The sequence below is a fragment of the Microtus pennsylvanicus genome, chromosome 10 (assembly GCF_037038515.1).
Source record: "Microtus pennsylvanicus isolate mMicPen1 chromosome 10, mMicPen1.hap1, whole genome shotgun sequence".
Lineage (NCBI taxonomy): Eukaryota > Metazoa > Chordata > Mammalia > Rodentia > Cricetidae > Microtus > Microtus pennsylvanicus.
This window is the reverse complement of record NC_134588.1, coordinates 55,795,638-55,821,845: the sequence shown is the minus strand read 5'-3', so window position 1 is coordinate 55,821,845 and position 26,208 is coordinate 55,795,638. Positions and strand designations below refer to the sequence as shown.

Here is a 26,208-nt window from a genome sequence, read left to right as displayed (position 1 = left end):
AATGGAGGATTCCTGGGGCTCACTGGCCAGAATGCCTAGCTGAATTGGTGAGCTCCGGGTTAGTGAGGGACCCTGTCTTAAGGAATAAGATGAAAAATAATTGAAGAAAACTTCACAGCCAACCGCTGGCCTCCACCTCTGTGTATACGCTTGTGCATGGGCACATACACACATACAATATATAGGTGGGAGAACTTGCCAAAATGGTGCTGGCAGTTGTAGATACATCTGGATGGTAATAGTAGGGATGGTTTTAACTTCTTTTTATTTATTTTCTCTTTTCAATTTGTCAATGCACATTTTCTATACTGGCTAGAAAAATAAACCTTAGACTGTCTGTTTGCTGTGTGTTCGGTGTTCTCCACCTTAGCAAGAGGACTTCTTGCTTCATTTCTGTACTAATGAAGTCCTTGAAGACTCAGCTGACTGAGTGTGGCTCCAGGAGGAAAGCTCCTCCCACTTCTCACAGCCTCGGCCATCTCTTTAAAAAACTCCCACCTCTAGGCACACCACCGACAGAGGAAACTCTTCTGCCAAAGGGACTGTGCTAAAAAGCTCAAATCAAGGTAGGAATGACAGCTGGGGAGAGAGGCTGAGAAGGAAGTGCTCAGAACTCGGGAGAAGGTTCACAGCCCCAGGACTGTTTTGTTGAGTGGCTTGTTTAAACAGATTCCTTTTTAATATTAAGCCAAGACAATTGTAAGCAAGTTTACAATGAAGGTCATCTGACCAGACAAGTTTCTCTTAAGGGGAGGAAGAGGTTGAAGATTTGAATAGTGAGGCGTTTTATTCAATTAGTGCTGCTTATTAAATTCCCACCAATAGTGTGACCTGACCACACTGGCGGATTCTCTTACCTTTGTCCTCCTGAAGCAGTAATGACTGGTCGACTCATTGACAGGAGACGATGGCAAAGAAGGTGGCTGTGATTGGAGCAGGAGTCAGTGGCCTGATCTCTCTGAAGTGCTGCCTGGATGAGGGTCTGGAGCCCACTTGCTTCGAAAGGACTGAAGATATCGGAGGACTGTGGAGATTCAAAGTAAGTGAGACTTTCCATACCTCAGACTACGACACGCTGAAATTTCAAGGTGACTGATGAGCCTTTGAAAGATTTCTTAAGCAGTTCTGGTCCAATTTTATTATTATTTATCTATGCAGCTAACCAGGAACTGAACTCAGGCTGGCATCTTTCCCAGGTCAATATCGTGCCAACCCACGTGACCAACTCAGGGATGCAAGGAATCTTCTCTTTAAAAGCCAGCTAATTGCAAAACAGCCCATGCTTTTGTCATTTTTCTGATAGACTAATTAGATAATATACTAATATTAGAAAGCATTTTATAAAATAGAAGTAATTAGAATTATTTTTAAGACATCACTTCTATTCTAATCACTGAGTCAAGTGCTTCTTCAGAGAATGGGCCCTTATTACTTTTGACTTTGTTTTTCTCTTAAAATAAACCATGCGCCGGACGGTGGTGGCACACACCTTTAATCCCAGCACACAGGAGGCAGAGGTAGGCGGATCTCTGTGAGTTCGAGGCCAGCCTGGTCTATAAGAGCTAGTTTCAGGACAGCTAAGGCTGTAACACAAAGGAACCCTGTCTTGAAAAAAACAAAAAAATAAAATAAAATAGAGCATGCTTGTTTACTGTGCTTTTCTGGTTATATTCCAGTATAACCTGTTGTGAACCTCTTTGTCAAATATTTTCTATTAATTAAAGTCATTCTTCTTACTCAATCTAAAATTTCATAATATTATTTGCCATTCAAAATTTTATTGACAGATTCATAGACAACTATGTAGGCTTATGACTGTGAATGTAAATATTTGCATTCCTTCCAGAGAGTGGTACGGCACTTGTCTGGGGTTCCACCTCTAGGGAGGGTGAAGCAGGGGGATTGGAAATTTGAGGTCAGCTTGGGCTACATGTCAAAACTCTGTCTCAATCAGAAAATATCCTCCTTACCGGACATGTCGAATCAAAATCTCCTGAGGAAATTCAGGCAAGCTTCACGTGAACCCTACGATAATGAGACAGCTTGGCAAACGGTGGGACAGGTTGCCAAGTGAAAATGTGTTCATGCAACCATGAAAACACAGAGTTAATGATGGAGACCTTGACATTCATGTGAGACGAGTGTCTTTACTGAGAGGAATCACATTTATATCTTAATAAGCACTGGCTGCTAGAATTAGAACTTTTCCTGAGAAAGTGATGTAATATATTCCTGTCTTAACTGATAGCTTATTTCCTTCTCCACTGGAGGCGCACACAGGGTTTTCTTTTGTATGTGAATAGGTTTAAGTTGTAACCAATTTAACATATTTATTAATTGTGTGTGTGTGTGTGTGTGTGTGTGTGTGTGTGTGTGAGAGAGAGAGAGAGAGAGAGAGAGACCAAAGCAGTGAGCTTGGGGGTTCCAGTGTCACGGCATGCGCATGAAGACCAGAGGACAAATCTGTAGAACTGGTTCTTCCCTCCGCCCTTACATGGGTTGCAGGGATTGCATTCATATCTTCAGGTTTGCACAGTAAGAGTTTGACCCAATGAGCCCCTTCAGTGATCCTGTAACAGATTTAATGTGCAAGACTTAATATCTAAGCACAAAGTGTTCCTTGTTTGTCGCAAATTTGTTAGCCGAAGAGGTAAAAGTTACTTTGAATGGTCTGTCAATAATAGGGTTTAATACATTCCAGTAAGGTGGTTCCTATAGCATTTCCATGGCCCCAGTGTATTAGATTTTAAAATCGGAGATCGTTTCTTATGTATTTTGTGAAAAAATATAGATTAAAAAGTGAATTAATTAATCCTTATTGGATAACATTAAATACATAATTTCCAAGCATCTATAACAACATCATAGGCAGGGCCTCTCTTAAGACTACATCTAACGGAGAGTAATAAATAATTTGCTTCTCTCAGAGACCTCCTTCCTTCAGAGAGAAACACTGAGCAAAATTTTACAGATTTCTGCTGGGGGGGGGGGGGGGCATGGCATCTTGGGAACTGGGGCCCAAGGCAGTTTGGGTACTCGGCTTCTGAGATAAGAAGACTCTGGAAAAGGATTCTGGGGGCATCAATGCCCATCCCAGGAATACTGCTCCTCACAATTATGCCATCATAAACTAGCGCAAATCTCTTTTTTACTGCTTCCCACACTGACACAGAATCCTCTGATCACTCGGCACATCTAATGCCAATTTAAAAACAAAACCAAGAAATTCAAATCTATGTGCCTTGCCTGGATTAGGGGATACTGAATTCTTCCAGGAGGTTCTCCAGCGCCCCCTGGCGTCATTTTTGCGATACAGGCAGGCTGATGAGGAATTAAATATTTTTTAGCACTTCTTCCAGGGAAGAAGCTCTTGGCATGCATTACTTTTCTTCATACCTTTAGGGTTAGACCTTAGGATTTTTTCCTTACTAGTGACTGAATGGGAAGCTGAATTTTGTGATAAATGGTTTGCCCAGAGGGAAGGCAGTAGAAAGGAAGGTCTGTGATTCCTGAGTCCACACACTAAAGAATTGGCGGGGTGGGGGGACACCAAAAAACATGATCCTCCTGCAGCCACTAGCTTACTCGGCTCCCATACCCTATCATCACAGAGAAATTACTAATATACACTGTCTTCTGACTTGGGAATTTTCATAAATAGAGCTCCTCTCTCCAACAACACATAACCAGGTATTTTATTTAACCTTCATATAATGGTCTACAGATCTCTTTCCAATTTAGTCTCTTATGCTCTTATGTCTATAATCAGCCTGAAATATTACCATCTCTTGGCATGTGACTTTCCTGAGATCTAATTCAAATTGATAATATTTTTTAAAACTTATCTATTTCAAGATCAGAGAGAGGCTGGCCAATGCAGTAGGCATTAAGCATGAACCAGACACAATCAGTTCCTTCGATAAAACTGTTATCAGTAGCCTGAGTCTTGCCAGTATGATTTCCATTGCACTTCGCCCCAATACCACTTCCACTAAAACAATTTAATGCTACATCTTCAGCATTTACAGAACAAGAACTAATGTTTGCATGGTTATTTTCATGTAGATCTCACTTTATACTCACAACAACCTGTGTTATTTGTTTTGCATTTTGTCAAAGTCATTGGTTAAAATATTGATCACAAGGCCAGGCATGATAAGCCACACTGTAATGGCCACACTTGGGAGGCAAAGGCATAAGGATATCCAGTACAAGGCCACTCTGGGCTACATGACAAGTTGGAGGCCAGGCTAGGCAATATAGGGATCCTCTGTCTCATAAGAAACAAACAAAATATTGATCAGAATAAGATAAAAGTAGAAAGTGGACACCTGACGTATCTCCCAAATGAGGTCTGCCGTTTGGCGCCACCTCTCCACTGACCCAAACATGTACTTGCTCCACTTACTCTTTGTGAACATCACAGCCTTTCTTCTGTTTAGTTGGCATCTGCCCTTTAAGAGCCATTCCGTTCACGTAGGACATGACATTCTACAGGCTCTCTCGTGTTCTTTTCAGAAGATGACAAACAGCCTGACCCTTGTTGAACTTGAAATTCTCGTAGACAAAGTTGTCACAGCATAACTCAATAGGCATTTGCATCCTAATGGCACTTCTAGAACCAAGTTTAACCTAATTTATGTGAACCTCTCCAAGCAGACAAATAGGGAGTACTGTGGTCCTGTAGGCGTAGTCATTAACTGTCTGAAATACACTTATTTTGCTTCTTCATAACAGTTTTGAAGAAGTGATGTTTTCCTGCATAGACTGAAAAAAGTGTATGGCATAAGATCAAGGAAATCCAAAACGTGTTCTAAGCCCAGGTCTGGTCATGTAAGCCTGTAATCTCAAATGCTCCAGAGGCTGACTTATGTACGGTTATAAATCCAAGGTCTGTCTGGGCCACTAAGTGGGACCCTGTTTCAAATTTTAAGCTTGATTTAAAATAAAAAATTTAAAAAGAGACTAAGGGTATGTATGCACATAGACGTATAAGCCCCTGAGCTGAAAACCCAGTTTCTCAAAGAAAAAGAAAAAACATATTTTATGCATAAAATAGAATGGCATTATACAGATGCCTCAGTGCTAAGCATACCAACTTGACCTTTATAGTTCTCAAACTTCCTCTGACTTTTTCTGATGCAGCTGCTTCACTCTCGTATGTGAGGACCACAATTTAATCATGCAAGGAGGTGAAAAGTTTTAATCATATCCATTCCAAGTAATGGAGAAGATACACACAGGCATGAAAGGATGAATGACAAAATGCTTACAAGGGCATGCATGTTCATTGTTTCCTGAGTATGACTGATAAGGCCAATATGATGTTGCATCCAGAAAAGGGCTAACCACAGGTGTTTGTCCTTCACATCCCAGATGTCAACTTCCACTTACTCCTCCCCCTGCACCCCCGCCTTGAGTAATTACATTTCACCTTGAGAATCATCCTTTTGAACTTTAGATTTTTCTGCCTTTTCATTTTCCCCAGAGTCAAAGATAAATTTCAGCCCAACCCATGATCAAAAGATGGTATATCTAAGACCAGTTCTCACTGAACTCACTCGGTTCTGCTATATGGTTTAAGAAAACTCTGAACATTATAAGCTAGCAAAATCCTTTAACAAAAATTGTTTATCTTAAGCACATAAACCATAGCAAAATCTAAAATGCTAAGGAAATCAGATTATTTTTATTTTTGCATAAATATCACTTTAAGCCACACCCATGGGGTACAATTAACCACTTTGAAGACTCTCTGTCTCTGTCTAGCAGAAAGAAAAGCCTCTCTTCTCCCTCCAACTTCACTTTTACAGCTCTAAGACCCCGCTGCATTTTAATAAGCTTTCCCAAAGAAAGACACTGTTCTTGTATTGTTTACTTCCCGTTCCTAACTCCAAGCACAATTCAGGCCAAAATAAGCACTGTTAAGTTAGCATTAATTATGGTCCATTTGCAACCATGAAAATTATGCCAATTTCACCTGTCTAAACACATAGACTTCTACTGCATCCAACTAACTAAATGAAGAAGCTCTTATAAAGATTTTGGCAGTCAGGCACTTTAATCCAGTACTCAGGAGGCAGAGGCATGCAGCAGATCTCTGTAAGTTCGAGGCCAGCCTGATCTACAAAATGAGTTCCAGGACAGTCAGAGATACACAGAAACACTGTCTTGAAGGGAAGAAAAAAAAAACAAATTTGGGGGAAGAATCATAGGGCCTTAAACATGCTAGATAAGTGTTCTATTACCCCCAACCAGGCATTGCTTTTGACAAGAAACTGCTTCTACCAATCAAATCTACTATAAAGATGATCACTTCCTCCTCAGAAAAGAAAAGACTTATGATACCATCACTGTTTGGTGATGATCTATAAATGTGAAACTTCCAATGAAGATTTTAGTTGGGCCCTAAAATTTGTATTAAGAATCAGCAATTAGAATGAGTTCTTCTCATCCTCAAATCCTTCTTTAAAAATGTACCTGACAGAGTCCAATCACACTTTTAGGCAATGCTTTAACTCTTGAAAAAGTTCTAATGTTTTGTCTACGATGTCACAGTCTTGGTTCAGAAGGGTGTAATGATTTTCTGTTCTGTGAGGTTCACCCTGGTGGTCTGTAGTGATAGTGAGAGAGCCCGACACTAGTTAATCACTTATTTGGAGGCAGGCATTGTACTAAGCACTTTATCTAATCTCTGCAAACTTTGGAACGAATGTCTAACGTCTGGGTTATGCACAAACACTGTTTGACACAGGAACACGAAGAAACTGAGTTGTGTAACTTGTCCGTGTTTGCAGAAGCATTAAGAGAGGTAGCAGGGACCAGTCCCACCAGAATATTTATGGAATCCTCACTGTTTATTCAACACTACTCAAAATCACGTAGTCTTGAGAGGGAAAAAAGCATTTCTTTTCTTAATGAAATTCTTAATGAAATATTTCCTATTTTAAGACTCTGGTAGAATAGGAAACACAAGTATTCAGTTTTGCCAAGGACATTGTGTTCAATTACGCTCCCCAAAAATAAAACAGAAAAAAATGTTTAAATATCAATATGACTGCAGTATTGCACAATTTGAAGCTAGTGTTAGAAAATAAGAGCACCTTTACTTATTCATCCAATGTTCAAGTAATCATAGTCCTGTGTGAAAGTCAGAAAACCTTTCATTCTACTGAACTGCATGTTTGTATTCCAATACATATATGTGTGTGTGTATATATATATACCCACACACATATATGTATTGGAATATATATATATATACATATATCACAATAACAGCACCATGAGCCCTCTCTGTCTAGAGACCCAGCATAGTGAATAAGCTTCATACTCTCCACTGACTGTCTTTGCCCAAGACACCTGCAACAGGAACAAAAATTATTATTCAAGTTTAGATTCTAGTCCAGGAAAAATAAAGACACTACTCATGGGGAAAGTCTGATCATAGGCATGAGAGAATAGATGTATGAATGATGAAGGATTAATAAAAGAAGAAAGAAGAAGGGATGTGAGGAAGAAGGATATTTGTAAGCAAATCCATATTTGGCAAGAATTCTGAATACTTCTCTTAACCAGTCTGCTCTGAGAGTAAGTAATAAGGTGTTGGCATCCCAGATATTAAGACCCAGTGAAGCCAAACACGTGGAGTACTTTCTACTTAGACAATGGACGGCAAGTCACATAAACTTGCTCTTTTTTAACTCATGGAGACCAAGTTCAACCTGTTGCAGAACATTCATGTGTAATAGTGAGCCACTATGCCAGTTCTTCTATATCGGCAGAGTAGCTGATACCAAGATTGACCTTCAGTGCCACAGTGAGCTGTGAAAGCATCAACGCTGAGGCTTAATGACATTCTTCGTACTATGGAGCACTTCTTACATCTCTGTCTCACAGATGAGCGGCACAGATTGGTCCAGACTTTTCTCTTTAAAGAGAAAGACATGTGTTGACACCCACATCTAACTGTGAAGATAGGCACATCTTCTTCTAGTCCTGTTTACCTCTTTCATTTTTTTTGTTTGCTTTATTTCTTTATGGATGTGGCTTTGGGTGGAATCTTACTATCTTCCTGCGGCTGGCTTTCTGTCCAGTGTGTAGCTCGTGCCCATCTCGGATGACCACTTTCAATGGTGCCAAAAACTAAGGAACTGAGGGTCTAAAAAACGCAGCAGGCAAGGAATAATTTTCTATTAAAAAGTTACAAGAAAGATACATTTATACTTGATTTAAAATGCTGTTTGGATTACAAGTGAATATTTTTCTTTCTAAACTTTTCTACAGAAGAAAATGCAGTGCCATATAAGTAAGACTAAGTAATTTCTGTCAGTTAGTGAAGTCCTACAAACTTTACTTTCTTTACAGCCACTCTAATGCATAGTCAAATAGCAATTACTGTTTCTCTGGATTATAGCCTAGTCTGTGTTCACACTGACACATCTACTGAAGGGTTCTTAGGCACCATTATTTAAATTTTCTACTAAAAGCCTCTCTCATCGTAAATTCATTCACAGATTCTGAACACCAATCATGGCTATTTATTTACATGAATTTACATGAAGGACATCGTGTAGAGCATGACTTAGAAGAAAATATTAACTAAGTCATAGCATGTGCTTTATGGGACTTTTACCGAGGCACAACTGTGAACATTAAAAATCAGGTTTGAGGTCTGGCTGATGTCTCAGTTTGCTTCCTATTTCTGTGATCAAACACTGACCAGAACCAACTGGGGGAGGAAAGGGTTCATTTCAGCCTACAGGTTACAGTCTCCATCATGAAGGCAAGCCAGGCAGGAAACCAAGGCAGGAGCCTGGAGCCAGGAATCAAAGCAGAGACCATAGAGAAGTGTTGCTTACTGGCTTGTTTAGCTTGCTCTGTTCTGCAGCTCAGGCCCACCTGCCCAAATATGACACCATCCACAGTGGGATGGCTACGGTACATCAATCAGCAGGCAAGAAAAGGCCTACAGATATACCAAAGGGTCAGTCCCTCAGCTGAGATTCTCTCTTTCCAGGTGTGTCTGAGTGTGTATCAAGTTGGCAAAACTACGATATTTGGTGTCAGCACTAATCACCTTTGTCACTTAAGGACAATTGATTTGAATTAAGAACAAAATAAAGACCTATGGGATCAAATCAAGATATAAAGCCTCCCTGCTTCTAAACACACTCATTTAATTTTAAATTCTATATTCAGTGTCCCAGGAGTTATTAGTCCTTCAAAGTCAGAGTAAATAAAGCTTCCCTAGGGGAATTTAAGAAGACAACTGGCTCACAATGATTGGTGTTAAATAGGTAGGCTGATAGAGTGTTAAATATTTTGCAATATGCCAAAAAAAAAACTTGTCTGTACTCCAAACCCCATGAGGACCAATAGTACATCTACTGAGCAGCGCCACTTGTCAATAAACATGTTCATCACACAGAATGACGGGTTACATGTGCTGTCTGTTTGCCCCCAGATGCCATATACATACGTGTGTGTGTGTGTGTGTGTTTTCAAGACAGAGTTTCCCTATATAGCAGCCCTGGCTGTCCTGGAGTTCACTCTGTAGACCAGGGCTGGCCTTGAACTCACAGAGCTCCACCTGCCTCTGCCTCCCAAGTGATGGGATTATAGGTGTGCGCCACCATCACCAGGCCAGAAGAAGACTTTTACTACAAGTAAGACTTGCATTAAATTCATTGCTACTGATCGTTTCACTCTCTCCTTTAGGAGAACGTGGAAGATGGTCGAGCAAGCATCTATCACTCCGTCATCACCAACACCAGCAAAGAAATGTCCTGCTTCAGCGACTTCCCAATGCCCGAGGATTTCCCCAACTTCCTGCACAATTCTAAACTCCTGGAATATTTCAGGATTTTTGCCAAGAAGTTTGATCTTCTCAAATACATTCAGTTTCAGGTACTGTGTGTGGTGGGAATCGATTTCTCTGCCTTCATTCACACTTAAATGGAAAAGTGTCTCTGGCGGTGAAAGACCTTAAGATAAACTATGGCACTTTGGTGGCTTTGTGGAAAGGTAAAAGCATGGTAAAACAGTCCATTAAGACTGAAAGTTCAGATGACGATGAAAAGTGATGTGAAAGTAACATTTAAGCCAGTGCCACACTGATCTTTCCAAGCCTCGTTCCTCTGGAAAGGCTGTATGAATCCAAGCCGATTTGTCCTTCTTCTACGTTCTCCACAGAAATGGGTTAAACACACACACACACTGTCCACTTTCCATTTGTCTCAGGTTCACCTATCTACTTTTTCAAACTGCAGCAACAGAGGGACGATCCAATCATCTTGCGTTATACCTGAAATTACCATTTCCTGTACTCTCTACAAAGAGGAACAACAAGGAAACATGTTACCACTAAGTACGGAGCACTGGTCTAGTTGAAACTGCTTTTCTGAACAAACAACTCAATAGGGCTCATTTTTAAGGCCTTTCACGTCCTTAGCAACTTTGGCTTTGTGAGCACCAGGCTTGTGTTGTGTTCACATAACAGCTTATCTTCATGGAACTCTGTATTTGTAAATACTGTTGAAATGTCCACTTTTAGGGACTTGTTTTGTCCATTTTAGGGACAGCTTCATGTCCATTTAGAGAATCTCCTGTGGTTTCCCCTCCGATTCCTGGTAGAACCATCCCATGAGTGGCAGTCTTCTAAGGATATCCTCAGTGCTTGCCTGCCAAAGGAACAAGAAGGGCCCACTTGACAGAGTTTGCTGGCAGTGGACTCAAGAAAATCAAATGGATTATCTATTACCCTCGCCCCATCCTGACTTCCAGGGCCCTGACAGAGTAATTAACAAGGCCTTCTCTGTGTTTGTTCAAGACCACCGTCATTAGTGTGAAAAGACACCCAGATTTTGCCTCTTCTGGGCAGTGGGAAGTTCATACTCAGAGCAATGGCAAGGAGCAGCATGCCGTCTTTGACGCAGTTATGGTTTGCAGCGGCCATCACATCCAACCTCACCTGCCGCTGAAGTCGTTTCCAGGTGAGGCTGCGGGCTTCTCAGCATGGAGGAGTAGGCCTCCGGGAATCTCGCATGGAGTTCAGATGGACAGGCGGGATTGGCCGCTGTGAATGGGGGTGGCAGTAAGCTTGAGGTACAGCTGGAGAGCAGAAGCATGGCAGACACCATCTCTGCTTCTATTGCTTCCTCTGAGTCTTCACACATAGCTCAGCTAACTTCCTCCAGATCATTACATTTTCCCCAGCGATTCAAAGGATTCACACAAACATGCATTCCCTATAAGAGGGCCTCCAAACGCCTACCCTAATTGTTCTGTCCTGCCAAACCCATGGAAATTTACTACATCCCTGGGGCCTTTTCTACTGGCCAAGGGTTGCTAGAGAGAATTCCTGGAAATACACACTGAGGCAGGACAAAGATGAGGGGAGGAACGTGGGAGCAGATGCCTGAAGCCAGCTGGCAGGTCGTCCCAGCCTTCCCTCTGAGAGAACTTCCTAGTCAAGATCGTCCCCTAGACAAGGACTCACAAAGAGCATTCCCTTCCCAGAGTCCTCTGGGAAAGTGTCTGACACAGTGGGTCACAATCAGACTTCATATGAGAATTGCCCACACTAAAAGCAAAGAACACTTTAATAAGGCCAGATATTACTGGGAAGTATAGAAGCGGCACACTGGAAGAACACAAATGGTTAACAATCAAATGATCATTGAGTCACTCAAGAAGCAACTTCTGTAGGCCTGGTTTTAGTCTTTTAGTTATTTGCTTTTGCAAAATGATAAGCACTCTTCTAATTATTGCCCAATTGCAATAACACTATTTCCAAAGAGTTCTTAAATGTATCGACGACGTGAAACTAGAGTGTCGTTAGACTGCCCCAAATAGAACAGCTAGTGAGATGCCCGCGGCAGGTCACGGTCTGTACAGCAAAGCCATTTGTTTGCCACTGGTGAACACACACACTCCAGTCTCTCACGTGGACCTCATATTTCATAAGGAATTCTAGTTAGAGTTTGATATTTGACTATTGTAACTCCTGTAAGGGAGGAGGTGAGAATCCAAAAAGAGAAAACCAACCTGCAGTTTTATTGAAATTAACTTGTCACTTGGAAATTAACTTCTTACTTGGAAGGTCACAGTTTCCCTCTTCTTCCTCCCACAGGTATCGAGAAGTTCAAAGGCCAGTATTTCCATAGCCGCCAATACAAGCACCCTGTTGGCTTTGAGGGGAAACGCATCCTGGTGGTTGGGATAGGAAACTCAGCCATAGATATTGCCTCTGAGCTGAGTAAGAAGGCCTCACAGGTGCGATGCTTTTGCTTCTCTTGTGCTGTATGGAAGGGGTGGGGAGAGGCCACTGGGGCACCCAGCTGTACACCAAAGGTCCATTGCTTGATAGGTGGCTGCCTGTTCTAACAGCATAGGAAATCTGGAAGCTGGGAAGCCAGAGTCTAAACCCCACTCTGCTAACTAGCTGTGTGTCGTAGAACCAGTCGATCTGCTTCTCTGAGCTGTAGTGCCTTGGGTTGTTTTTTTTTAAAATAGGATGTTTCAATTAGATATTTCTGGTACAGAAAGCCTACTTTTTATCCAAGGCGCCTAATGAGAAACTGACCTGTTCATGTTTGTTTGTTTATTTGTTTGAGACAGGGTTTCTCTGTGTAGCCCTGACTGTCCTGGAACTTGTTCTATAGACCAGGCTGGCCTCAAACTCAGAGATCTGCCTGCCTCTACCTCCCAAATGCTGGGATTACAGGCGTTCGTCAACATGCACGGCCTTACTATTTTAAGAACCAGCTTTTAGAGATGTAGTACATGGCCAAGCCATAGCTTAGTTAGAAAAATGCTTGCTTGCTAAACAAGCGTGGGGACCTGAGTTTGAACCCTAGAACCCATATTGTTTTAAAACCATGCATGATAGCACACAGTTGTAATCCCAGGGTTGGGGACACAGACAGAGGTAGACACCACGGGTTTGTTAGCCAGGCACCTATCTATTGGCAAGCTCCAGTCCTGTACGATGTCTTGTCTCAGATAGATAGATAGATGGTAGGTAGGTAGGTAGGTAGGTAGGTAGGTAGGTAGGTAGAAAGAAAGAAAGAAAGAAAGAAAGAAAGAAAGAAAGAAAGAAAGAAAAATAGATAGATCACTGTCACCTTTCACTTTTCAAAGCTTTCAACCCTTGCCATAAAGAACAAGTAAAGAGGCAACAAATGAAAATTTGAAAGACAGTAGAAAGAGGCAGGACCCACCGGCTGCCAGCTCCTCCATGCTGGAAACACCTCTAAAACTTGAGAGAAAAAGAGTGCAATTGGACAGGAGGAAGGAACTAAGTTGTCTTCACTGTCCGCCAAGTAAAGAGCCATCCAAGGCCAATGCATGTGCCAGGTCGGTGATTTGGACTTAGAGCAGACGTCCCAGAGACTCAAATACTGAATTTCATGAGCCATGTCTTTATAAGGTCATGATGTCAACAAGCCTAAGTATTGGCCAAATTTAATACCAAGCTGCTACTTTGGCTCTGTACCTGTGCCTTATAAGTCATTACTCTTTTGCATAGAGCCTCTCTTCGATATTTATTAATCACATAAGTCTAAAAGTAAAACAGAGTAGTAAGCTCTCAGATCTTCACATCTGGACCTGGAAGTTAGCTTCTCAAAGATGGCAGCCTGAGCCTTGACCCTCACGTGGATCACAGTCTTCATCTAGGTTGATTTCTCTGCAACAAAGTGGTCATAACAGAAAGAAAACAAATAAAATGGAAAACCTAATGTTGATCCTACCGAAGGAGAGAGAGAAAATAATAGGAAGAGATGGTGATGGAGCATTTAAAGGGAATATCCAATACCCACTCCAAGTATTTTCGAGTCTGCCTAAGAGCAGCAACAGGAGCAAACTGATATAAGCATATGGCCCCCACACAGACCAAGGGTACAGCCATGCGTGGGTATGTGCTACTTCACAAGCTTAGGTAGGACTGATGTCCTTCCCCCAAAAAGCTGTAATGCCTCCTCCAAGGTCAATCTACAAAACAGTGAGAGTTTGTGTGTGCTTATACTTGACAGCACATCGGTAACTTCCTTTAACCTGTACAGTAATGTCCCAAGACAGATGCTATACTGCCCACTCTAAAAAAGAGAAAGAGAAAAAGCAGAGAGTAACCCAAAGAACTCTCCAAGGCTACTTAGCTCATAGGTAGGGGGACTGAGTTTCAAACCTAGGGAGTCTGGACCCAGTGTCCATGACCTAAACCTCTTGAGAAAACTGAATGCCTTGAAAATGAGTCTTGTTTATTGATTGAAGATATTAACAGAACTAATAAGATGAGACAAAAGTTTGGGAAGCTGAAATGATGCATTTGGACCATGGGAAGGCAACAGTAAAAAGAACACATCTTTGACAATATTTTTAAATGTATGTATTGGAAACAGAAATTTTAATATAAAAGGCAAAGAATGCATACAACAACAACAATGAATGAAAAAAAGGCCTTCAGTTTGAAAGAAAGTGGGATCAGAGTGTATGTGGGAGGAACTGGAGAGAGGAATGGAAAGAGAAAATGTTATAGTTATTATCCCAAAATGTAAAGACATAATTTTAAAAAGATGTGTACTGAAGAGGAAAGGAGCCACAGCACACAGATAGAGGTTTTAGCTTTTAAAACACGTAATGTTCTTTCAGTTCTGGAAAGAGGTGGTTGCTCTTCCTATTCACCATCCAGAGATACTGAGATCCATGTGTGCATGCCTGCAGATGTGACACAGTAGACACACGTTTGCAAGGCCTGTGATTATTCACCAGGTCTCCTTGGGTAGGCACAGTGAAGGGACAGAGTAGCTGTTTCTCAGGAAGCAGCAGAGCACATCTGTAAACACCACAGAGGCTGGTCAACTGACCATGAGAATTAGTCCAAAGACTTTTCTCATATCTCCAGGATACTATCAGGGCTTTGATGCACTCCACTCTCAGGGCAAGTTACTGGACCGCCCTCATCAGGAAATAGCTGCCAAAGAGAAGTAAAAAGGCTAGGAGGACCTCACTTTGACATCAAATACTCTTAAAATGGAACCTGAGGGCTGGGATGGCATTTCAGCAGATAAAGTAATTTCTTTGCAAGCAGAGGACCTAGACTTGACCCCAGAGCCAGAGGGGGAAATGGAGGAAAGGAAATGACTAAAAATTATTATTATATAAATGTATGAAGCTATTACACAGTGAAAAGGAGAGAAGAAACAAACAAAGAGGAAAGGAAGAGATGGAAAGAGGAGAAAGAGAGGAAGGACGGATAGAAGAAAGGAAAGCAGGTAGGTAGGTAAAAATATCGGGTTTCGTGATACATGCTTCCAGTTCTAGAGAGGCAAATAGAGGCAGATTCCTGGGCACTGGACAGTCAGCCTATTCTAATTGATGAGCCCAGGCCAGTGAGAAACCCTGTCTCAAATAAAAACCAAGATAACACCAGAGATGATACTCAAGGTTGACCTCTGGCATCGTTATGCATACACACAGATACACACATGCATGCGTGCACACACGTACATATACACATACTCACACACACCTTCATACATGAACACACACACACTGCACACAAATTAATAAAATAAAAAGAACTCAGCAAACTGTGCCACCAAACATCTTTTCTATTAGCTGTACAAGAGAGTCCTCCCAAAGGACCAGAACTCATCACTTCAACTGCACTCCTGTCTGTTTGTCAGGTGTTTATCAGCACCAGACATGGTTCCTGGGTCATGAGCCGGATCTCTGAAGATGGCTACCCTTGGGACATGGTGTTCCACACTAGATTTAGCTCCATGCTCCGAAATGTCCTGCCCCGCACTATCGTCAAGTGGATGATGGAGCAACAAATGAATCGATGGTTCAACCACGAAAATTATGGTCTGGTGCCTCAAAACAAGTAACGTTATTTTTCTTTTTGTGCTGTACTTATTACAGGCAAGGCTGTCTGATGGTGCCTCTCTTTGCAAAGATCCGATTTGCTAATGTGGTAGCGCAAGCTATAACCCAACACCGTGTGTGATCGTATTGGTCCTGGGGTCTTGATTCCAAATTTGTACTATGTGTCTTTAAAAACAAAACAAAAAAAAAACAGAAAAAAAACCTTAAGAATATGGGTAGGAGTATAGAAGCTGCTCCAGAAAGCAGGAAAGCAGGGTTAGAGCTGATTGGAAGAACTCTCTGACAGTTTGGAGAAGGCTCTTCAAGAAGACTGTGATCTTCTCAGAGCACTGTGATGGATAAAGATAGCTCTTCATCTGGTAACTCAAGCTCTGCTGCCCTTATGCACTGAAGGCTGTTCCCATGAGAACATATTTTTTTTTCTCGTGGCCAAAAGACAAATATTTGCTGATATCAAAGTCACACATCTCGGATACTGTAAGCACAAGTAAACAGTGTGGATGTTTACCCTCCTTCAGTTGATAACAGCCTTCCTCCCTGGCCCCAGGGGAATATTTAGAGTCTCGTAAAGAGATGCTCCATTGTGCTGAATTAAGAATCCAGCTATAGGTCATAGATTGCCTTATGTTTTAAAACAAAGAAAACGGTTTACAAACATTAGACATTAGAACTCCAGAGAAAGAAGCAGACTTAGTTCCACCGTCCATGCCCCCACAGACACAGTTCCTGTGGATATCGGGGTCAGTATATGTCAGCAATTCCCACAGTGTGCATGGATTCCCACACTGACCGCCCAGTGGGTCTAGTGCTAATGTAGTATGTTTCCCCTTATTTATGATTGGGTAGATATTAAATGAAACTACCAAATAATAAAAAACAGATGCATAAAAAGTGATAGAGGTACCACAGGGAACAATTGCCAGCAAACTCAAAATTAACAATGGGTGCTGATATCACTTCTGAGCCCCCTGAGGTACTTCTGCCTGCAGGTTTTGTTGTTGTTATTGCTGTTATTTTGTTTTTTACTTTTATCACCTAGTTGTCTTCATTTGCTTATCAAATGAAGAGATGGTCAGTGTTAGACTGAGGCCAGTGACAAAGTTTGGGGTGGACAAAACAGTGGAGCTGGAGTTTGATGGATGTTTGGGAAACTCCTGTGTTTTTCAGAGCCACCCCTAAAGCTGTCAAGCGGGCTGAAGATTACTCAAAGACTGCTCTGAGTGTGTTCTTTCCTCTTGTGCCTCAGATACCTTCTGAAAGAACCTGTTCTGAATGACGACCTCCCCAGCCGCCTGCTGTACGGACTCGTCAAGGTGAAAACCAACGTGAAGGAGTTCACTGAGACAGCTGCCATTTTTGAGGACGGCACGGTGGAGGAGGACATTGACGTCATTGTCTTTGCCACTGGCTATACTTTCTCTTTCCCATTCCTTGAAGATTCGCTTGTAAAAGTGGAGGGTAACAGCGTCTCGCTGTACAAATACATGTTCCCCCCTCAACTGGAGAAGCCAACCCTTGCGTGCATGGGGCTCATCCAGCCTCTAGGCTCCATCTTCCCAACTGTGGAGCTGCAGGCACGTTGGGCAACAAGAGTTTTCAAAGGTGAGTGGGCTGCTCAACCAAGTGGAGTTTTGACATTTTTTTCCCTTAATTTTACTGGAAGGGAGGCAGCTCTATGGTGGCGCTCAAAAGACAGCTACTCTGTGGGCAGTTGGTTCTCTGCTGCCACCTTGTGGGAGCCGGAGATAGAGCTCAGATTGTGGGACCGGCACACTAGCATGGCTCTACCCACTGAGCCATACGTATCTCACCGAGACAAAGTTTTACATTTTTTTTAAAGGTTCGTCTCTTCTTGTTTGTGCAGCATGTCACCTTCCTTGAAAGGCTATTTTTTTTTCCTGCTTCTCGGGTTCATTTCTGTTCAACAAAAGCCTCGTTTACCACCGAGCCTGCGCTGGGATCTGGTCAGCCAGAAAGAAATGTAAATGAGTTGTTTTTAGTAACATGACAAGTGCTTTGGTGGCAGAACGTGTACTGTGGCCCAGAAAGGAACTTGGTGTGATGGTACAAGGTCCAGGACAGTTTTCTGATGTCTGAGTTTCATCAGTACAAAGAAGGGCTTGCCTGAGCAAAAGACAGAGTCAGGGTGCCTGTGGAGAACTGAGACCCACATTACCAATCTGTGGGGTGGAACAGGATGGGAGGTTAATCTTAAAGAATGACAGAGGGACACAAAAGCTTTGTACATTTTGTTAAGGATCCTGGATTATAAAATGTAAACGTACAGACAGCTGTGAGGTTTTGTTTTGTTTCTTGTTCTGTGTTTTATTTTTATTTTTTGTTTTTGACTTTGTTTTCCAACAGGGGAGCGAGAATGAATTTAATGTAATCAAGGCTATCCTCAAACTTGTTACGTAGCCAAGGCTAGCCTTGAACGCCAGATCTCCTGTTTCTACCTTACAAGTATTTCCAGACCTGTAATTTCGGTACTCTAGAGTCAGGAGGATAGATGAGAGTTTAATGACATCCTGGGCCATGCAGCAAGTTCAGTCTAGCTAGGGCTTCTAAACAGACTTTCTCAGAAGGACAGGAGGGAGGGACGAAGGGAGGGAGGGAAGGAGGGAGGGAAGGAGGGAGGGAGGGAGGGAGGGAGGGAGGGAGGGAGGGAGGGAGGGAGGGGAAAGAGTAGGAAAATGCAAATATAAATCAGTCCTACACAAATCTAGTGCTCCTAAGAACCTTCTAGCTGATCTGTAGGGAGCCATCCTGATTAAGTCTAACCTCCAAACCTGGGATCTGCATCTTAGAAAGCTCTTAAGCCAGAGGCACCAGAGAGGAGGTATCCTCGGAGACCAGGAAGTGTCTACTTCACATCATGTAATTCCATCAGTTGTTTGGAACAGAGATTTATAACCCAGGGATGGAGACTTGACGGTCACTGAGAAAACTCCAGCGCTCACCTGGGCCAAAATACAATGCAGCCTGGGCCAGAGCTGAGAGAAAATGGAAAGGAGGACATACGTGTTGGAAACAGTCAGGGACAAAGCCAGCAGGGCCAGGGTGTGCTGGAAGGCTCAACACAGGGAAGGAGAAGGATCAAGGTGGGTTTACAGGACTGGAGGCTGGAGAGATGGCTGGGCCTGAGAATAGAGACAGGAGGGTCTCAATGGCAAACTCAGCTTTGGACTTAAGTCCCAGATGCTAGATGACTTGCCACATTTCCCCTCTGAAGCTCACAGGACGCTTGAGTACTGGGGACAGGCTCCCCCACACAGTGGGCATTGCACTATTTCGTCTAACCCGACTGCCCTTGTTAGTTGGGGCACTCTCATCCTCACCAGATCTCCTTCCACAGTCTTTTACCTGGTCTCCCTAATTGTAAGTTCCTCTCCCGTGAGCGCTCTTTCCTTAACCAAAGAGCCAGATGGATCTTTCCAAAGGGCAAATCTGATATTGTTGCCTCACATAGCAAAGTCTTCTCCAGGGTCCCATCAGTGCCAGTATAGAAGCCACCCCAGCTGGCATCGTTTCTCAAACATGCTTCCCTTCTTCAGCCCTTTCTCTGGCCTTTCCAGTTCATAGTTGATGCCAGTAGCTATGATCCACTATGGCATTCTCACCCCTACAGCTCAGAAGCACAGAGGTCCTGCCTCTATGACATGACAAAACGGCCGAAACTTAATTTTAGAAAACAGCTACTATACGAATCAATGATATCAAATCAAACCCACTATACAAAGCAAATTTGTTTTCGTTTTTGTTTTCTAGGCTTGTGTAGCTTGCCCTCAGAGACAACTATGAAGGTGGACATTGTTGAAAGGACTGAAAAGAAAGTTGACCTGTAAGCAATTTCCTTATAAAGAAAAATGTCTATATAGAGTAGTGTGTCACAGAGTGCCGTGGTCTGACTGCCTATGAGAGACAGCTGGCTGTTGGAATGCGGCCCTGGATCACAGCCTGGTACAAATGGATCAGTTCTGTAGATAAGATTGGGAGTGTGGAATCTGATGTTTTTCATATTATTTTTAGACATCCTGGTTTAATGACCCATAACTCAAAAAACAAAGAAAAAGAGAGGAAGGAAGGAAGGAAGGAAGGAAGGAAGGAAGGAAGGAAGGAAGGAAGGAAGGATCAATTCAGAGTATCTTTCCTTGGGTTAATAATCTTATTTCTTTTTTCTATGATGCCTATGTTGGATTCCATATCCCCTCAGGCCACCCACACTCAGGGACAGGATGAGGTCACCATAGCCTGAGGCACTCTGAAAATACCTCTGGTTTGTCAGTTTTGTTGAGATGAAAATGAGTTTGACAGTGATCAATACTCTTGCACCACTGACTCAAGACCTTACAGACATAAGGAGTCATCTCCTGCGCAGATTTTAATCCATCTAATATAGGTTGAGTATCCAGCACATGCCAGCCAGACTACAGGGTGCTTTAGCAGTTAACAAGGAATACTGTAGATCCGGTCTCTGGAAGACACTACCTCTCTGATACCACACGAGTATTTGTATCAATCCTGAGTCATACATTCTTACTTGGAGACATACAGCAGCTTAATAAGTAATAAATAATCACCACCATTTCAACATCGTTACATTTCTAGAATCTCCGTGGATTTGTCTGTTTACTTTGTAGCATACTCATCAATCTGAGATATGGGCCTCGTAATGGAGCCTCCCAGACATTCATTTAAAGTTCATACCTTCATGCATTCATGCTGTTCTTTAAACAGCCACTGCGTGCCTCATATTCAGACATAACTTAGAACATTTATCAATCTGCCCTTTTATTTACTTCATTGAGGTTTGGAAAAAGCCAGAGCCAGACGCTGCAGACCAATTACATTGACTACCTAGATGAACTCGCCTTGGAGATAGGTGTGAAGCCAGATTTCGTCTCTCTGTTCTTCAAAGACCCTAAACTGGCTGTGAAACTCTACTTTGGGCCCTGCAACTCCTACCAGTACCGCCTAGTTGGACCTGGCCAGTGGGAAGGAGCCAGGAATGCCATCCTCACCCAGAAGCAGAGGATCCTGAAGCCCTTAAAGACCCGCACTCTGGAGTCTTCATCCAGCATGCCAACAGCTTTCCTGCTCAAAATCCTGGGGCTTTTGGCTGTTCTCCTGGCCTTCTTTTTCCAACTTCAGTGGTTGTAATCTGTCAGCATGACGCTTTTGTCCGCCAGTGCCTCTCATTCATCAGTGTCTCTTTGCAAAAATGACTGAAGAAATGACATCTACATTAGAGTTTTTACAATTCAGGGGAACAAGTGGGAGAAGGAATTGGAGGGAGAGTAGAAGAATTAGGTCTAGATATAAAACTGAAATGAAGGTCTTGGAATATCTTTTGCACTCTACTCTTTCCTCAAATTCATCAGTCTCCAAACAGTATTATAGAATAACACCAACGCAGGTAGACAGCGCTTCCAGCCACAGCAGGTTTCAAGTTATATGGAAAAAACAAATTATGCCGAATAAAAAGCAAGTCATAGCTGGGCGTGTTGGCTCATGCACTTGAGAGGCAGAAAGTAAATGAGAGACTAAGGCAGGCAGATCTCTTTGAGTTTGAAGACAGTCTGATCATTGTAGCAAGTTCCAGAACAACAAGGACTACATAGAGAGATCCTATCTCAAAAAAAAAAGTCACATAGGTTATATTACTGAACAATTTAGTTTTAAACTGTGGTAACATTTCATGTCCTGCCCACTGAGCTCCATGCTATTTCTATGCAGACTCTGGTCACAGTTCCCAAGTATTATGGTCTGCTCTGTTGGCTTGATGAGGGATCACTCCGAAATACTGGTGGACAAAATTGAGACGATAGAACAAAAGCAACTACTTTAAGTGATTCACATTGTGAGCTAAGCAAATAGACTCGGTTCCTGTATATTGACAGAAACAGTAATGCAAGCATAAAAATAATATACCCTAGCTACAACATAGTTAGCTGATATATCTCCCAGATCAGATGTTGTGCTATGTATACATCATATATATTGCTTTATTTAATTCTCACAGCAACTATGAGATGGGTTGAGCTAAAAATACCCATTCTGTAGATGACACCGTGTTGACAGACGGTTATGGAGCATGCCCTTAGCCACTGGCCTTGAGATGAAGCTTCAGTTGGAGCCCAGTTCATTGAACCCTGAAACTAAAGGTCATAACCTCACCATGGAATATACTTATTTATTAAAATCTCTGCTCTTGATAAAGTACTTACTAATAGTTTATTCTATTCATTATAAGATGAGACCATAATTATATTCGTTAGCTTAAAGTTTTCTAAAACCATTGCAGAAAGTGGCACTTTGCTTGCAAATTCATCTGACTAATTTTATTTACAATATTAGCTCTCTATTTCAGCTAGATCGTAAATAACACATGAGCTGGATGCAATGGTACAGACCTTTCATCCCAGTACTCTGGAGCCAGGTGGATCTCTGTGAGCTTGAGGCCAGACTGGTCTACATAGAAAATTCTGGGCCAGCCAGGGCTATAGAGTGATACCTTGTCTCAAAAGGAAAAAGAAATTGAAGAGATCTAAAATGAGAAATATGTATGCAGTAATACTTAAAATAATGATCACATTTTGAGAAAATAAGAAATGAACTAAACTATATCTGCCAAGCCGGCACAAAATGTTCGAGTGGCTGAGGCTGTGTCCAGGATTAGCATTACAGGTAAGCAAGGCAAATCTCAGCGATGTATTATCTATGCCATCTGATGAAAGGGGGTGTGTCAGTTGTGAGGGACATTTCCTTTGAACTGAAAACTAAAGGAGACACAAGCAGTTGATGCCAACAAACATTGAGCAACATAACAAACACCAAGCTGTAGACTCTCCTGAGAGCAATTCTTTTCATGAGCCGCTCTGTGGGAGATGAGCTACATCCAGAGACCAAATCAGTGTCCCTGAAGAGAGGACAAAGGTTGGGATATTGAAGGTGTAGGTAAATAGTTCTTTGTCCCTCCGAACCCTCTGTGAACACTATTCTTAAACCTCAACCAAGCTCTCGTTCTCATCCCCACCCCCACTCCACTCCTTCCCAGTTTAATGGCAATCTCTCCCAGTAGAAAGAGCTTTCTTTAAAGTCCACTGAACTGGGCTGCAGAATCTGCCCAGCTGGTAACGTGTTTGCCTTGTAAGCAAGTGTAGAAGGAGCTCCAGAACTCACATTGTAAAGCCAGGGGTGGTGGCACACACTTCTAATCCCAGCACTGGGAAGGAAATGAAGACAGATTCCTGGGGATCCCTGGCCAGTCAGCCTAGTCTGTTTTAGTGAGTTCCAGGCCAGTGAGACACTCTATCTCAAAAAAAACAAAAGTGAGGAATGAATTGCCTGAGGAACAAGACCAGAGTCTGACCTCTGAACATGAACATACACATGTTCAAATACACATGCATGCACCCCTCCACACACACATGCAACTGCACATGCTTAAACACACAAACACTTATAGGCATACACACTCAGACAAAAGTTCACTGAAATTATGCCACTTCACTAATTTGCTCGGAAGACTTCTTTCTATACTTATAAGCAAATTCCTTTCAAAAATTACAAATGAAATTCATCATATGCATATATAAAGTTCTAAAACAAAAAATTTTAAATAAAAATTACAAATGAAATATATATATATTCTTATTTCTTGACGAAGAGCGGATTCCTTGTGTCAGGCAAGATGGCTCAGCAGGCAGAGGAACTTGCCACCCTGCTTGATGACCTGAGTTCAAGTCATAGGACCCACGTGGTGGAAGGAGAGGACCCATGCTTACAAGTTGCCCTCTGACCTCTGTGCAGGCACTCATACCTACACCCACACACAATAAATAAATTTTAAAAATGCAGAAAAATAAAAAAAGCAGATTACCTCGTCAACTCTTAAAAATTCTTTTCAAATCATGATATGAAACTGCCAACCCGAAGAGCAAAAATCAACAAGCTACCATGTGTGGAGCAAAACATCAGTTTTTATGATGGTTTATCAGGACACAGACCAACCCACTCACTTATTGCCCTTTCTTCTGTGCTCCAGCGGCAGAATGGAGCATTTACAACAGAGCAAGCATGCGGGCCACAAACCCTAAGATTCTTCCTGTCTGACCCTTTGCAGAAAGCACGCCCACCCTGCCCTACGTGTGCCAGGCAGCGCTCTGATAGTCCCATGCACCTCTACTCATTCTGCCATGGGCACCGCCCACGGAAGCAGCTTTGCCTGCTTCTACGGTGAAAGAGATGAGGAACACCTGTTAGACTGGTGCTCAGTCACTGCAGAGGATTGGTTTCGCCAAGACAAAATTATTATTAAATTAACACTATTGGAATTTTTACAAATCTCTTAAACGTTTTGCAAAACTTCTATAATCAATCTTCAGCAGCAGCTCCCTACAGAGAAAAAAGCCACCCTGTCGTCGCCCGGTCACCCTCTGCCTCTGTGCATCTTGAACATAAAGCTACCCCGGACCAAGTTTCTAAAGCTGTCTGCTCCAAACCACTGTCCAGAGACCACCTACTTTAGAGACCCTCACAGTGCCATGGATATGGCCTTATGGCTTTTATAACATAAACATAACAATAACCTGCTCAGTCAGAATCTGCTGTTTCAGAATCTCCTGTGCACATTAGACTTGGGAGCCATGAGTGTGGAAAGAAGGAACATGGGTCGTGTGTGTGTGTGTGTGTGTGTGTGTGTGTGTGTGTGTGTGTGTGTGTGTGTTCAGAGACAGAAAGAGAGAGTGGGGAGGAAGAGAAGGGAGGGGAGAGGAGGCAGGATGGCTGTTTTTAACCAGGTGTGGTGTCTGTAATCCTGGGACCCAGAAGGCTGGGAAAGGGAGATAACATGTTCAAGGCCAGGCTGGCCTACATATCAAGACCCTGACTCACAATAGGAAGAAAAAAAAGAAAGGGGGAGAAAAGAGGAGAGGAGATAGGAAGGGAGGGGAGGGGGAAGGGGAGAGGAGGGGAGGGGAGGGGAGAGGAGGGGAGGGGAGGGGAGGGGAGGGGAGGGGAGGGGAGGGGAGGGGAGGGGAGGGAAAGGAAGGGAAGAAAATCTTGCTTTCAAGCTGAGTCCCCAGCCTGACCTCTCCTCCAGCCCAATGCCTCCTCCCCGTTTGCAGCTTCCTGCTGCAGTCTGCAGAAATTGTTCTTCTGAACAAAATGTGCGCTGGCTCCCACTCCCCTCCAAACCCCTCCCCAAGAGGATTCTCCTTACTAATCTTTCCTTTAACCCTCCTCTGCATGAGAGCGCTTTGGTTTTCTCCATCAAAACCAGATGTGCCACATTTGTTCTGTGCAGAAAAGCAAAGATATCGTTCAAGTGAACTACCCAGGCCATGACATATAAATGCATTTCAAACAATCATCCCAAAATATGAAGGTTTTGAAAGCTTAACCCAGAGGAATAGTTTTCTTTGAAGCCGGCCTTTCACCCTGCAGGCTGTTTCTGACCTGGAGCCGCTTTGGCCTGCTTCCAGGAGCTACATGTGCTCACACCAAGCAAGACTCACTTGTCCACCCTGCCCTATGACCCAGGAATAGATCAAAGCAGCTAATGCAAGACCTCTTAGGATAAAGCTCTTCTCAATCCAGATGAAACGTGCAAGGTTTTACTAAGGAAAATATCTGTGTCAGCAAATAAGAGGAGCGCCTGGGATGGTTACAAGAGTTTTCAGCCCACAGTGCAAAGTCCGTCCTCTGTAAAGGAGGGAAGGAAGAAAGATCAGAGGCCAACAGTGCAGACTACAATGTAAGGGAGAGTCCTCGGGCCACGGAGTTGTCAGGTTGTGCGAAAGGTCCAGAAGAGCCACCATTTCTGCCCTGTGAATCCAAACAAACCATCACAGGGACTGGCCACCCTACTGTGGGGTGACGAGTGTACTTCTGAAGTTGTCAAATATGACTTAATTAGATACCTAACTGGAAACACTACAAATTCTGGGGCAGGATTCGGTTTACAATCAATGAGGAGTTTTGTTGCTAAGTAGTTCTATTCTTGAAGTCGTTGGCAGGTAGAAGACAGATGATCGCCTAAAGGCATCAGTTTCTCTTGGTGCTGAACCATTTCAAGGTTCATCACCTTTTGTGACCTGGGTAAAATACTCAGAGCCATTGTATATGATAAATGCTTCAATTTTACATAATTATATTTAGTTAAAGCAGTCTGTCTTAAGACTGTAATCCAAGTAAATTCCTTCACCCAAGTCATGTGACCTGCATGGGCTCATTGGCTTTCACAGCCAGGATCACCCACTCTCAAGTCTTTACCATGTGAAGGTACACAGAATAACAAAGCTATTATATCTTTGT

General features: G+C 42.7%; 1 protein-coding gene across 1 annotated transcript; it reads left to right on the top strand.

The window, feature by feature from the left end:
- Nucleotides 1-907: 907 nt before the first annotated feature.
- Fmo2 (flavin containing dimethylaniline monoxygenase 2) lies at nt 908-23,531 on the top strand. Its single transcript, XM_075988433.1, has 8 exons — nt 908-1,039; nt 9,721-9,909; nt 10,832-10,994; nt 12,134-12,276; nt 15,690-15,889; nt 17,138-17,493; nt 19,660-19,732; nt 20,700-23,531. The coding sequence occupies exons 1-8, from the start codon at nt 908-910 to the stop codon at nt 21,049-21,051; spliced, it is 1,608 nt and encodes a 535-aa protein (XP_075844548.1). The 3' UTR covers nt 21,052-23,531.
- Nucleotides 23,532-26,208: the final 2,677 nt, after the last annotated feature.